We start from the raw sequence: 14,153 nt of genomic DNA, 5'->3' as shown, positions 1-14,153 counted from the left end.
ACGAGGGTGTGAATACAGTAGGTAGGGGTCAGTGGGAGCCATCGTGGAGGATGGTTACAACAGGAGGATTTGGGAAGACAGCTCAGTTAGGCTTCTGGATTCGTTCAGAAGGGAAGTAAAAAGGGCATGCGTTTGAAGAATGCCTGAATGAAGACAGGTTTTTTTTTTTTTTCCCAACACTTTATTATAAAAACTGTCAAGCATACAGAAAAGTTGAAATTATATGAAAAGTGAATACCCATATATTCACCACCTAGATTCTGTGATTAGTGTTTATTATATTTGGTGTATCACATCTCTCTATCTTATTTTTTGGTTGCGTTTCAAAACAAGATACATAGATTTGAAAGACATTTTCAAGGGTAATTGTAAGTGAGAGCTGCAGCAGAAACAAGGTAATTCTGAATTGTTAGTATTTCATAGGAATGACAAGGAAGAGGAACAGGTTTTTATGGGAAGATATGGTTTAATTTTGTGCCAAAAGAACTAGCGATTGGTTAATAGAGGAGCTTTAAAAATACAAAATACAAAAACTTGGTAAGGGTTTATGTACTGCCTTTATTTCCTTTTTTCTGGGAGCCAGCTCGTCACGGTGGTTACCGTGTGCCAAGCTCTGGATGCAATGTATGTGATTGATTAGAGAGAAGTTTGTGATTTTCTGGGTGGTTTTTTTTTTTTTTTTTGATGTCCAGTGTTAGAGTCTGTGGCATCCAGGAGTTGCTGTCTGTGGGACCAAAACAGTAGATGTGGGGCTCAGGAGGGAGATAGGGGATGGGGACAGTGATTTGAGAGTCACCAAATAGAAGCATAGTGAATTACCAAACTGGGTCATGCTGCCAGGGGGAGAGCTTTGAGGTCTAGGATGGATGACAGAGAGAACCCAGCAGGAGACCATGAGCAAGAATAACAGAAGGATATTAGGAAGTCAGGAAGTCATGCAATCAAGACGAAGTGAGGACACTGTTATTTTGTAGGTAAGTGGTAGGAGAACTGAAGAGAAGCAGCTGGATTGGCAATTAAGGAGGTATTGCTGATTTTAGTGGTGGGAGTTTAAAATAATATTAAAGTAATGAATGGGAGGTTTGGGTGAGAAGACAACTAGTGGAAACTGTTAGTAAATGAGAAAGTGGTCACTGGAAATCAGAATCTGAGGGAAGAATTTTTAGGATTAGGTGGCTTGAGGATGTTTGTCAGCAGCGGAGGGTAACGTAGTGGATTGAGAGAAAAGATGCGAACAAAAGGATGGAGTGTGATTTGGGGAGAGGCAGATTAGGAAGTGAGGAGGAACTGAGAAACCTCTTCAGAGCTAGAGGGGGAAAAAGGAGGCTTGGAGTTAGTTGGACGGGAGGGACATTGAAGGAGTTCATAGCTCTTGGTGTCCTTTCTTGAGGTAGGGAGGTCATCTGAGAGTGAAGTGGTTGGGATATGCTGGGAGCTTGCTATGGTAAGTGAAACAGGTGCTGGGAAAAGGGAGGCAGTGTGGAGGCGCATGGAAGAGACCCCCCGATGAGACTGAAAATGAGAAATGTGTGATGATAGAGCATAAAGTGCTTTTTGGTGGTTTTGGAATATATAGCTATAAAAATAATTTATAATGCGTTCCCCCCCCAACCCTTTTTGTCTAATTCTTGTGCAAAATAAAACAAATTTATAAATAGATCCTAGGTAGTACCAGCACTACTCAGATTCCTCAACTGTTAGATTTATTTGGGCTGGAGTTATTTTTGGGAGGCATGGCAGCAAGTTACTTTGTAAAGTTAACCATATATCCACTTCTACCGGAACTAGTTAGTTCTGAGATAAATATGAAAGGAGTTGACTCCAGCCTTCATCTGAAATTTAGGTATTTCTTCTCAAAATAGAAGACAGTAAATAATTTTGCATAATTTTAATGGAATTTCCTTTGCCACAAGCACTTTAATTCATATTACTAACACTTGTAAAGACCTTTTATCATCTTTGTCTAGTTTACATCATCTTTTATCATCTTTGTCTAGTTTCAGACAGCAAATAAAAGTTTTGGAAAGACTTAGGCACCTGATAAAATTGGCAACTTGATCTGTAGAACGGCTGTCAGCTTCAGCCAGTTTCCTGTGAAACCAAATGCGTTTCACAGAATTCGTGTCATGTCAGGAGGTCCTTGAGCTGCAGGCTTTCATTGTTACTGGGAGTATTTTTAGATTTGTTCCATTTTGTACAAAGGGAGGAAAAAGAAGCAAAGACAACTTTTTTTTTTTATTAAGGCTTTTTTTATATAAGGCTTAATTTTTACATCTTCATTAAGGATTTTTTTCATATAAAAATTATGGTGTATTTACATACTTGTAAATTTTACCATTTTTAAAGCGTAGATAGATCTGAATTTTGACAAATGCGTATGGTCATGTAACCACTACCACAATCAAGGTATAGATATTTCTCCATCTTAAAAAAAAAAGACTCCTAAGATAAGATGGAAGATTTAATTTTCATTCATCTCTAAATTCCATTAAAGTTACAAAAAAGGGACTGTGTTTCTCATTGTTTTAAAAAGTATGTCTTTGTGAGCTCATTTGCATAACATGTATGTATTTATGCACATATATTCAATATTTTGCATGTGTTTCAATCAGTTGCAGTAATTCTTTTTATTGCTTAAATGATCCCCTATTATGCCAATGGGAGCCTCTCTTCTTGGTTTCTAAGTCCTTTTGACATAACTTAACATGCCAATAACGTCAATTGATTTTTGACAACTTTCTTGATTTCTGGTACAAGATGTAGCAGGCCTATTCTGTATTCTGTCCTAGGCATTATTATCAGGCATTCCTTTAAGAAACCTTGATTTTTTTTTTTAATTGGAGAATTATATTTAGAAGCTGTATATGTCAGAATCCAGGCGGGAAAACAGAACCTACACTAGTTCTTTTGAAAGAGAGAATTTGCTTTAGGAAATTAGTTAAATGGGTATTGGAAATCTGTAAAGGTAAAAAGAGAAAATGGAAGTAACACAGGAAGCAGCCTCAACTCCTAGGGCTGGGCAATAAAGAGAGGAGGTTGGGGTTATTAGACCCTGGAAAGGTGGAAGAATGGCTGGGTGGAGCTGGAACCGGGGAGGAGGCATTGCCGAGCTGGTGCTGGGAGTTTTGGGAAAACCAGAAGAGTCTGGAGACTGCTGCTGACTGGGCTTTGCTGGCCTGACACTGGCAGAAACCTGAAGCAAGCAAACAGGAAGGAGCAGATCCATTCTCCCCGCCTCCAACCTAGCGCCCCCTATTGGCAGAACCAAACAGTAAACAAGTGGCAAAGGAAAAATGTTTGCAGACTCCCTCCCCATCCTGCGTAACAGAGTGTGGTGTTTGGAGCTAAGGGCCAGTAGCTTAATAACTGGTACAAAAGTCAGATTTGGGTGCTGGGTGTACTGACTGCTACTGTGTTGTCATTGCTTCTGGCACTTTTCAGTGGACAGAGTTGCATGCATTTTAAAATAGAAAAATAAATGAGTTCATATATCTATTAATTCAAATTTAACATTTTTTTCTTCTTTGATTGTATTTATTACTTTTGTGTGGAAAATCTTGGTTCTTAACAATATTAAGATAATTACAAACACTTGTGCAATCCTACAATATTATATAAAATAACTTCAAAATAATGCCAGTTTCCAGTTCTGGCGTGACAGCATGGAGAGCTATGTGGACCCGGTCCTCGGTGAAACTGATGAAAAATATTTTTAAAAAACAACCAAATTAAAGTCTCTGGAAATGATCTTAGGGAATTTAGTAAACGAAGAAACATTTATTATAGAAAATGTACTCAAATTCAGTAAGAACAGTGAGATTCTGTGCTGTTTGAACCAAGACCTCCTCCCCTCTCTACCCGCCAACCCCTGCACCTCCCCCCAGCTCAGTGAGACAGACACTCCATTCCAGACTGGAGCAGCGAAGAAAACAGGGCTCCTTCTCCCCCCAGGTCCCAGTCATCCTGGGAGGGGCAGCACATCCACATAGCTCATCTTGCCTCTAGCTACTGTTGCAGAGGGCAAGTTTTGGGCAAGTTTCGGACAGGTGTGGCCAGTAGTGGTGGTTCCTACCTGTGGGATGGAGGCTTTACCCTGGGCAGAGTGCTGCTGAGAACACTGGGTCTGATCACCCTTACTCTGACTTGTAAGGAAGTTAGCTGGGAAGGCCTGAGGCTACTGCCCTTTCCCCCCAGGTGCTCAGCTCTTAAAGCAAGGGTGTCTCTCAGAGAAGCACACCATTGTCCCCATCCCAGCTGCAGAATGTGGCTCAGACATTGTATCTGGAGGTAGAAGCAGGCTGTAAAACTGGTAGCTCAGAATCTTTTCCCAAAGGAGCTTACTTTATTTAAAGCATTAGAATGTGGAAAAGCTGCAGCCAAAGGATGTTCTGTGGAGGTTGTTGTGAAAGACAATTGGAAGGAGATCAGTGGATTCACTGGAGATACAGACTAAACTGTAGGGCAGCGGGTTTGCTAGAGAGAACCAGGGAAAGAGATTGCCTGGGGGGAGCCTTTTGGGGTCAGAACAAATCTCAAACACTGACTTCAGGAAGTGTCCCTTCCAAGAAGCCCAAAATTGATCGGATCCGTTTGTGGAGCAGTTAACGTCCCAGGATCTTGTTGGAAACAACAGAGAAACTAGCTGGAAATTTGTGGAGTTTTAACAGCTAAGTGTGGTCAAGGTATACGTGTGTATGTGTACACATACATATATACACATTCATTGAAATAATTAAAATGCGCATTAGGAAATATTCACTTAATGTAAAAGAAAGCAATAAAGGAAGAATTGAGAAACAACAAATATGATATAGAAAACAAAAGTGAAATGGCAGATGTAAATTCAGCTATATCAATAAAAACATTAAATGTGAATGGATAAAACAATCAAAGACAGAGATTGTCAGGCTGGATTTAAAAAAAGAAGATCCAATTATATGCTATTGTGATGTAATAGAAAAAAAAATGTAGGTTTCTGCCTCATGTTCTTGACACAGAGCTCCTGAAACCCTTGTAAATTCTTAAGTCATAAGAGCACTAGGAGCAGCTTTTGTTCTACTATTTGGTCTGTGACCCCCCCATTCCTGACACAGGGCTCCTAAATCCTTTGGAATTTTCTGGGCAATAGAATCTTTGTACTATTGAGGCAACTGTGGGTGGTCTCATGATTGGCTCCTGGGTGGAGCTGGTCACCGGGAAGACCCAGCCATGTTTGGAAGCTTAGAATTTTTATCCCTGCTCCCCATTCTCTAGAGGTGAGAGAGGAGCCAGAAATGAAGTTAATAATGAGTCATGCCTATGTGAGGTAGCCTCAGTAAAAATGACAGTATGGGGTTCAGAGAGCTCCCAAGTTGGTGAACACCCACATATTGGGATGGTGACACACCCCAGCTCCACAGGGACAGAAACACCCCCAGACCTTGTCCTATGTATCCCTTCATCTGGCTGTTCATTTGTATCCTTTTTTCATATCCTTTAATAATCTGGTAAATGTAAGTTATATGTTTCCCTGAGTTCTGTGAGCTGTACCAGGAAATAATCAAGTCCAAGGGGAAGGAGGTCATGGGAACCTCCAATTTGTAGCCAGGTCAGCCATAAGTTGTGGGTAACCTGGAGATGAACCCAATTTACAAATGGGCAAAACATAAAAAAATGAGCCATTTTTTATGAGCCAATGAGCCCATGAAAAATTCAAAATCATGTTGTCAGGGAACTGCAAATAAAAATCACAGTGAGATACCACTTCACACCCACTAAGATGACTATAAAAATAAATAAAACCACGGGAAAAACTGGTGTTGGTGAGGAGATGGAGAAATTAGAACCCTTATACTTGGCTGATGGGAATGTAAAATGATACAGCTTCTTTGGAAAACAAATACCAGTTCTTCAAATTGTTAAACAGAGTTATTGTGTGACCCAGCAGTTCTACTCCTTAGTATATAGTGAAGGGAACCGAAAACATATGTCCACATAAAACACTATTCGTGGGTGTTTACAGAAGCATTATTCATAATAGCCAAAAGGAGGCAACAATCCAAATGCCCAGAATGGATAAGCAAATGCAGTGTTTGTATACAGTAGGATATTATGTGGTCTTTCAAACAGGAATGAAATACTGATACGTGCAACAACAAACAGGCTAAGTGAAAGAAGCCAGTCACATGGTATCACATATTACATGATCCCATTTATATGAAATGCTCAGAATAGACAAGTATGTAGAGACAGAAAGTAGATTGGCGGTGGTGTAAGGGCTGTAGGGATGGGAGATAAGAAGGTCTAGTTGAAGGAAATAGTGTTTCTTTCTGAGGTTTTGAAATGTTCTAAAATTGATTGTGGTAATGATCACATATCTCTCTAGAGTGTATCTGTGGATATACTAAAAACCATTGAATTGCACAGTTTAAATGAGCGAATTGTATGGTAGTGAATTACATCTCAATAAAGCTGTTAGTACAAATATTAACACCAGTTCTATGACTAACAGTTAACTAATGGATGCAGTTTAGGTTTCTTTGCAGTTCATCTGGTCCTTAGAGTATATTCCACTAAGGATGTATAGTCAAAGTAATATGATTTAGAAGTCATTTGAAATCATTCTTTTTTATGTATACACCAATTTGATATTTAGTTATCTCATCACCTGACTCTTCCTGTAGTGAAAAACAACACCAAGAGTTGTGGCTACAACAATGAATATTTACTTCTTGCTCATGTACTGTGAGTTCACCGCAGTGGCTCTTTTCCAGGCTCTGGACTGGGTTTGAGTTTGTCCATGGGTCTTCTTGTTCTGGGACTCTGGCTGAAATGACAGCTCCTATATGGGATATGCTGATCTTGTGGTTGGAGGGCAGGGGTGCAAAAGGGTTGCTAAGATTTGCAGTGACTCCTAAATCCTTTGTTTCAGCTGGCCCTTATTGGTTCTTATTCATATTTGTCACTTACCCGTATTTCTTTTGCATACAAGGTTAAATTACATTTTTAAAATATGTGAATGTAAACCTGTTTTTCCAATTCAAATCCATCATACACGATTCTTCCTCATCTTTCTCTAGTCAGTATGTTGTCCTTTCCCATGTGAAAAATACTGGTTCCTAATAACATTGCTTTATTTATTTATTTCTTCTATTCTACAGCACACACAAAGTAGTTTAAAACTTAAAACACCAATATCATTACTAATAGCATTCTCTGTAAAGTTTAATGTTTCTTTGCATTTCTTTTGTCTTTAGACCACTAAGGTTATTCATTCAGAAAACTGTTCAAGAGTTACTTGAATTAATTATGTGTGTGGTTATCCATTTATTAGTTTTTTTAAAAGATAAAATACAATTTGAATTCAAACTAAAGTTTCCACATCAACTTAAGGGTTTGAAATTTCATTGTTCTTTTTCTTTAACTTTTTTTTATTGAGTTATAGTCATTTTACAATGTTGTGTCAAATTCCAGTGTAGAGCACAATTTTTCAGTTATACATGAACATATATATATTCATTGTCACATTTTTTTTTCGCTATGAGCTACCACAAGATCTTGTATATATTTCCCTGTGCTATACAGTATAATCTTGTTTATCTATACATTTTGAAATCCCAGTCTGTCCGTTCTGACCCCCCACCCCCTTGGCAACCACAAGTTTGTATTCTATGTCCATGAGTCTGTTTCTGTTTTGTATTTCTGTTTTGTTTTTTTTTAGATTCCACATATGAGCGATCTCATATGGTATTTTTCTTTCTCTTTCTGGCTTACTTCACTTAGAATGACATTCTCCAGGAACATCCATGTTGCTGCAAATGGCATTATGTTGTCGGTTTTTATGGCTGAACAGTATTCCATTGTATAAATATACCACTTCTTCTTTATCCACTCATCTGTTGATGGACATTTAGGCTGTCTCCATGTCTTGGCTATTGTAAATAGTGCTGCTATGAACATTGGGGTGCAGGTGTCATTTTGAAGTAGGGTTCCTTCTGGATATATGCCCAGGAGTGGGATTCCTGGGTCATATGGTAAGCCTATTCCTAGTCTTTTGAGGAATCTCCATACTATTTTCCACAGTGGCTGCACCAAACTGCATTCCCACCAGCAATGTAAGAGGGTTCCGTTTTCTCCACAGCCTCTCCAGCATTTGTTATTTGTTGACTTTTGAATGATGGCCATTCTGACTGGTGTGAGGTGATACCTCATTGTAGTTTTGATTTGCATTTCCCTGATAATTAGTGATACTGAGCATTTTTTCATGTGCCTATTGATCATTTGTATGTCTTCCTTGGAGAATTGCTTGTTTAGGTCTTCTGCCTATTTTTGGATTGGGTTGTTTGTTTTTTTCTTATTAAGTCATATGAGCTGCTTATATATTCTGGAGATCAAGCCTTTGTTGGTTTCATTTGCAAAAATTTTCTCCCATTCAGTAGGTTGTCATTTTGTTTTACTTATGGTTTCCTTTGCTGTTCAGAAGCTTGTAAGTTTAATTAAGTCCCATTTGTTTATTCTTGCTTTTACTTCTATTGCTTGGGTAGACTGCCCTAGGAGAGCATTTTTGAGATGTATGTCAGATAATGTTTTGCCTATATTTTCTTCTAGGAGGTTTATTGTATCTTGTCTTATGTTTAAGTCTTTGATCCATTTTGAGTTTACTTTTGTGTATGGTGTAAGGGAGTGTTCTGGCTTCATTGATTTACATGCTGGTATGCAGTTTTCCCAACACCATTTGCTGAAGAGACTGTCTTTATTCCATTGTATATTCTTGCCTCCTTTGTCAAAGATTAGTTGACCAAAAGTTTGTGGGTTCATTTCTGGGTTCTCTATTCTGTTCCATTGGTCCATAAGTCTGTTTTTGTACCAATACCATGCTGTCTTGATGACTGTAGCTCTATAGTATTGTCTGAAGTCTGGGAGAGTTATTCCTCCAGCCTCTTTCTTTTTCTTCAGTGATATTTTGGCAATTCTAGGTCTTTTGTGGTTCCATATAAGTTTTATTATGATTTGTTCTAGTTCTGTGAAATATGTCCTGGGTAATTTGATAGGGATTGCATTAAATCTGTAGATTGCCTTGGGCAGTGTGACCATTTTAACAATATTGATTCTTCCAATCCAAGAGCATGAGATATCTTTCCATTTTTTAAAGTCTTCTTTAATTTCCTTCATCAATGGTTTATAGTTTTCTGTGTATAATTCTTTCACCTCCTTGGTTAGATTTATTCCTAGGTATTTTATTACTTTGGGTGCTGTTTTAAAGGGATTGTTTCTTTACTTTCTTTTTCTGTTGATTCCTCGTTAGTGTAAAGAAATGTAACTGATGTTTGAATGTTAATCTTGTAACCTGCTACCTTGCTGAATTCTTCGATCAGCTCTAATAGTTTTTGTGTGGACCTTTTAGGGTCTTCTATATATAGTAACATGTCATTGGCATATAGTGACACTTTTACCTCTTCTTTTCCAATTTGGATCCCTTTTATTTCTCTCTCTTGCCTGATTGCTGTGGCTAGGACTTCCAAGACTATGTTGAATAGGAGTGGTAATAGTGCGCAGCCTTGTCTTGTCCCAGATTTTAGTGGGAAGCTTTTGAGTTTTTCACTGTTGAGTACTATGCTGGCTGTAGGTTTGTCATATATAGCTTTTATTATGTTGAGATATGTTCCCTCTATACCCACTTTGGTGAGAGTTTTTATCATAAATGGGTGTTGAATTTTATCAAATGCTTTTTCTGCATCTATTGAGATGATCATGTGTTTTTTGTCCTTTCTCTTGTTGATGTGATGTATTACATTGATTGTTTTGCTTATGTTGAACCACCCTTGTGTCCCTGAGATGAACCCCACTTGATCATGATATATAATCTTTTTTATGTGCTGTGGATTCTATTTGCTAAAATTTTGGTGAAGATTTTTGCATCTATGTTCATCAATGATATTGGCCTATAATTCTCTTTTTTGGTAGTGTCTGTGCCTGGTTTTGGTATCAGGGTGATGGTGGCTTCATAGAATGAGTTTGGGAGTATTCCCTTCTTTTCAATCTTTCAATCTTTGGTATGAGTTCTTCTTTGTATGTTTAGTGTAATTCCCCGGTGAAGCCGTCTGGTCCTGGACTTTTATTTGTAGGGAGGTTTTTTATTGCTAATTCGATTTCATTTCTAGTGATCGGTTTGTTCAAGTGGTCAGTTTCTTCTTGGTTCAGTCTTGGTGGACTGTATGTTTCCAGAAACTTTTCCATCTCCTCTAGGTTATCTATTTTGGTTCCATACAGTTCTTCATAATATTCTTGTATGATATTCTGTATTTCTATGTTATTTGTTGTAATTTCTCCATTTTCCTTTCTTACTTTGCTTATTTATGCTCTCTCTTTTTTCTTCTTTGTGAGTTTGGCCAGAGGTTTGTCGATTTTATTTACTTTTTCAAAAAACCAGCTGTTGGTTTGATTTTTTTCAGTTTTTTTTAAATCTCTATTTTATTTATTTCTGCCCTGATCTTTATTATTTCTTTCCTTCTGTTGCCATTTGGGGTTTTTTGCTCTTCTTTTTCTAATTCTTTTAGCTGGTGGGTTAGATTGTTTATTTGAGATTGTTCTTCTTTTTTCAGGAAGGCCTGTTTCACTATAAACTTCCCTCTTAGCGCTGCCTTTGCTGCGTCCCATAAATTTTGTGTGGTTGTGTTTTCATTTTCATTTGTCTCAAGGTATTTTTTAATTTCAGCTTTGATTTCCTCATTGACCCATTGGTTTTTTAATAGCATGTTGTTTAATCTCCATGCTTTCCTTTTTTTCTCCTTTGTTTCTCTGTAGTACATTTCTAGTTGCATGGCATTGTGGTCAGTAAAGATGCTTGAGATAATTTCTTTCTTCTTAAAATTGTTGAGGCTTCTTTTGTGCCCAAGTACATGATCAATCCTAGAAAATATTCCATGTGCACTTGAAAAGAATGTATATCCTATTTTGGGGGGATATAATGCTCTGAAAATATCTACCAAGTCTAATTTTTCTATTGTATTATTTAATTTTCTATTGCCTTATTTATTTTTTGTCTGGAAGATCTGTCTAGTGATGTTAATGTAGTGTTAAAATCTCCGACAATGATTGTATTCCCACCAGTATCCCCCTCTATCTCTGTTAGTAATTGTTTTATGTACTAAGGTGCTGCTAAATTTCATGATTCTTATATGACTTATCTCCCACTGTGAAGATGCTGATTTTCAGCCACACAAACATAATCACTCATTTTCAGCTACAAACCCACACAACAGTATCAAAACAGTACCAACAATGTTGGTAATTATTAGTATGATTACTAAAAAGAATCCATTTTAGTGGCCGTAGGGGGAAGTGCACAGAGTATGTCTCAGTAGGGATGCTGGCCACATTACTGTGCTTTACAGTCACTTGAAATAGTTTCTCTTTGGGGGGTTGTCCTGTCAATTTAATACTCAGTGTTTTTTGTTTTGTTTTGCTTTCTTTCAGGGATTTAAAAATATTTCATTATCTTTCGTAATTATGTAAAGTATTTTTCATTGTTCTAAAGTCAACTGTACAAAACAGGGTATATTTAAAGGAAATCTACCTTCAGTCCCTGCCCCACCGTTTTGTTTTTTAACTTTTTATTGTAGAAATTTCCAAACATCTGTAAAAGAAGAGAGACTAGTATAATAAAACTCCCAGATATCCATCACTTATCTTTAGCAATTATCAAGTTGTTGTTAATCTTGTTTATTATACATCCAGTCACTTGCCACACTGTTAAGTATGGTAGTTTAAAAATATGTTTTAATATTTGTTTAGAGAAGTCTTGAGGGCAGGTTCTGATGGAGCTGATCTGCTCTCCTGGAGAAACAGATGACTGATAAAAGAAAGGGTAGTGAGAGCTGGAGGAATAAAGTGCTTTAGAAGGTAGAAGTTATGTGGTCCAGAGCTATGTGGAAGGATTGGCCTTTTAACAGGGCCAGAGACACTTCATTCTTGCTTTTTGGGAAGACAGTGACAGATATGGTACATTGTAGATTTAGTAAATAGGAAGACGGAGTTTCTGTCTGATTGCTGCTGCCTTTTTTTTTTTTTATTTAAGTGAAATACAAGATAAAGTTATCAGTTGAAAAATGAAGAGTAGCCTAAGAGGGTATGGAGATTTGAGGGGACAAAAAAAGGGAAACAGTTGTTCTTGAGAGTGAGACGCAGGTCCAGAGGAAGTGTAGTGCAGTTCTCGGCAGTGCTGAGTGTCTGCTTGCATGAAACCAGAGAGCCTGTGTTTCCCTTGGCTTGTGCTTAGATGAAGCACACAAATGGAGTCAGTGGATAATGGGGTTTAAACTGGGTGAGGTGTTTGCAGGGTGAGTGCATCTGAGGGAAAGAGCAGCAGGGGATTCAGGTGTTGGGAAGCTGAGTAAGGAAGGAGTAAGGACACGAGTGGGTGGAAGAGGTAGTAGAAATGTGTGGGGTGCTTCCAAGAATCAGTAGGAAAGAACAGAAGCCAAGGAAGTTCTGGGGATTTGGGTGTTCACCACACTCGGCCAGGGTGAGTCAGCTTCCACTCCTGTCTTTTCATCTCTTTAATCAAGGTTCAAATTCTTGGTAAAGAAAAATCAATTAGTCAGACACCACTTCAGGGCAAGGAAGGGAGGGCATTAATCAGGGGAATTTGCCTGACTGAGAAATTTGGTTGTTAGGATCTGACGTTTGCCCATAACATTTTCCTTGTAATCTTGCTAGTTTCTATATTGCTCTAGTTTTTGTGTTATGTAAGGGAGATGTTACATGCGCGGCTTGTATAATGTCATGTGGAATGATGGCATGCTTTGAAAACAAAGTATTATGAAACTGGTAAGTAGTGCAGTTAAGCTATGATGGTGATAATTAAATTCTCAGTGACGCATCTGCCAGTGAATTTCTTTCTGAGACCATATTTCAAGATTTGAAGATTCTGTTTAAGCTTAAAATTATACTTAAACTGTAAAGCTCAAAGCAAAATAACTCAGCTTATGGGTAACAAATATATATATTAAAACAGCCTGAAGGGGTTTGAGTTGATCTGGTCTCTTATCAGAGTGTATTGGCTTATTGCAAATGACTGCACTAACTTTTTGAGTTGGAATGAAAAGCTGTAAGGGTTAATGTCACAGGTGGATTTTCTCCTTGAAGGGGTAATTATTCTTCATAAGTTCCTAGTACTGAGTTAGCTGTGGACAGCCAGCAGAAAGCTTAGCTGTAACAGAAAGTAGAGGAATATGAAAAAACTAGGGGTGTGGCCAGGCAAAGAAGTTGAATATTGAAGATGTATGCATTTGAAGTAAAGTTTAGTAGTAATATTTTCAAGTTCCAAAGTTGTTGAGATAAGTAAATACTACTCTCCTTAACAAAGAACTATAATTGTGTTGCACTAATTAAATTAGTAGTGATGGGGTTAGTGATGGGAGTGGGATAAAGGAATCCATTGTCTCTAGTTTTGCTAATTATCTTGACATAGTAGACGTATTATTGATATATCCGTTGTTTATCGTTGATATAATGTGTAAGAATAGTTAATAATTGCTTTTTCTAGAACAAGTGATTTACCATATAATATATCTGCATCAGTTTTAATAATGAGTGATTTTATAGTGGGGCTCCCATTGCTTTTTTTTTTTTTTGGTACTTATACCTGCCTTTGTGAACTTTTCAGAATGATATAAGGATGTTAGTAAAAGTGACTCTGTTTTCCTTTTCTTCCTTAGGAGCAGCCACCATATCCTGGCTACAATTCTAACTATTGGAATTCTGCGCGACCTCGGGCTCCTTACCCAAGTACATATTCTGTAAGACCAGAAATGCAAGGCCAGGTATGGTCTAAAATTGACAGACTTTCTGAATTTTTTTCTTAACTAATTGATTTATTTTCAGAACCTGTGGAAATTTCATACTAAGATGTGTGGGTTTTTGTTATTTAATGGACTCTACTTTTAAAAGAATTTTTATTGAAGTATAGTCAGTTTACAATGTTGTGTAATGGACTCTATCTTAATCATTTTAATGTTTTTAACTCAGAGATAAGGAAATATCTAGGAAAAGGTAGCTGGAGGAATAGATTATTTCTCAGGGCCTGAAAACAACAAATACAAAATGTACTTCTTTTTAAAAATTCGGCCTGTTTTTGGAGATACAGTTGACATATACCATTATGTTAGTTTCAG

General features: G+C 37.6%; 1 protein-coding gene across 2 annotated transcripts in view; it reads left to right on the top strand.

Moving 5' to 3' along the window:
• Positions 1 to 14,153, top strand: part of BAG4 (BAG cochaperone 4) — a 34,036-nt gene that overhangs the window by 3,292 nt on the left and 16,591 nt on the right. For both annotated transcript variants that reach the window (XM_064477458.1, XM_010981112.3), the window contains exon 2: positions 13,698 to 13,802. In XM_064477458.1, coding sequence (XP_064333528.1) covers positions 13,698 to 13,802 — 105 coding nt within the window. The remainder of the gene's footprint in view (positions 1 to 13,697; positions 13,803 to 14,153) is intronic.

Source organism: Camelus dromedarius, chromosome 22, assembly GCF_036321535.1.
Source record: "Camelus dromedarius isolate mCamDro1 chromosome 22, mCamDro1.pat, whole genome shotgun sequence".
NCBI lineage: Eukaryota > Metazoa > Chordata > Mammalia > Artiodactyla > Camelidae > Camelus > Camelus dromedarius.
Note: the sequence above shows the minus strand (reverse complement) of the source record. Positions and strands in the feature narration are given on the sequence as shown.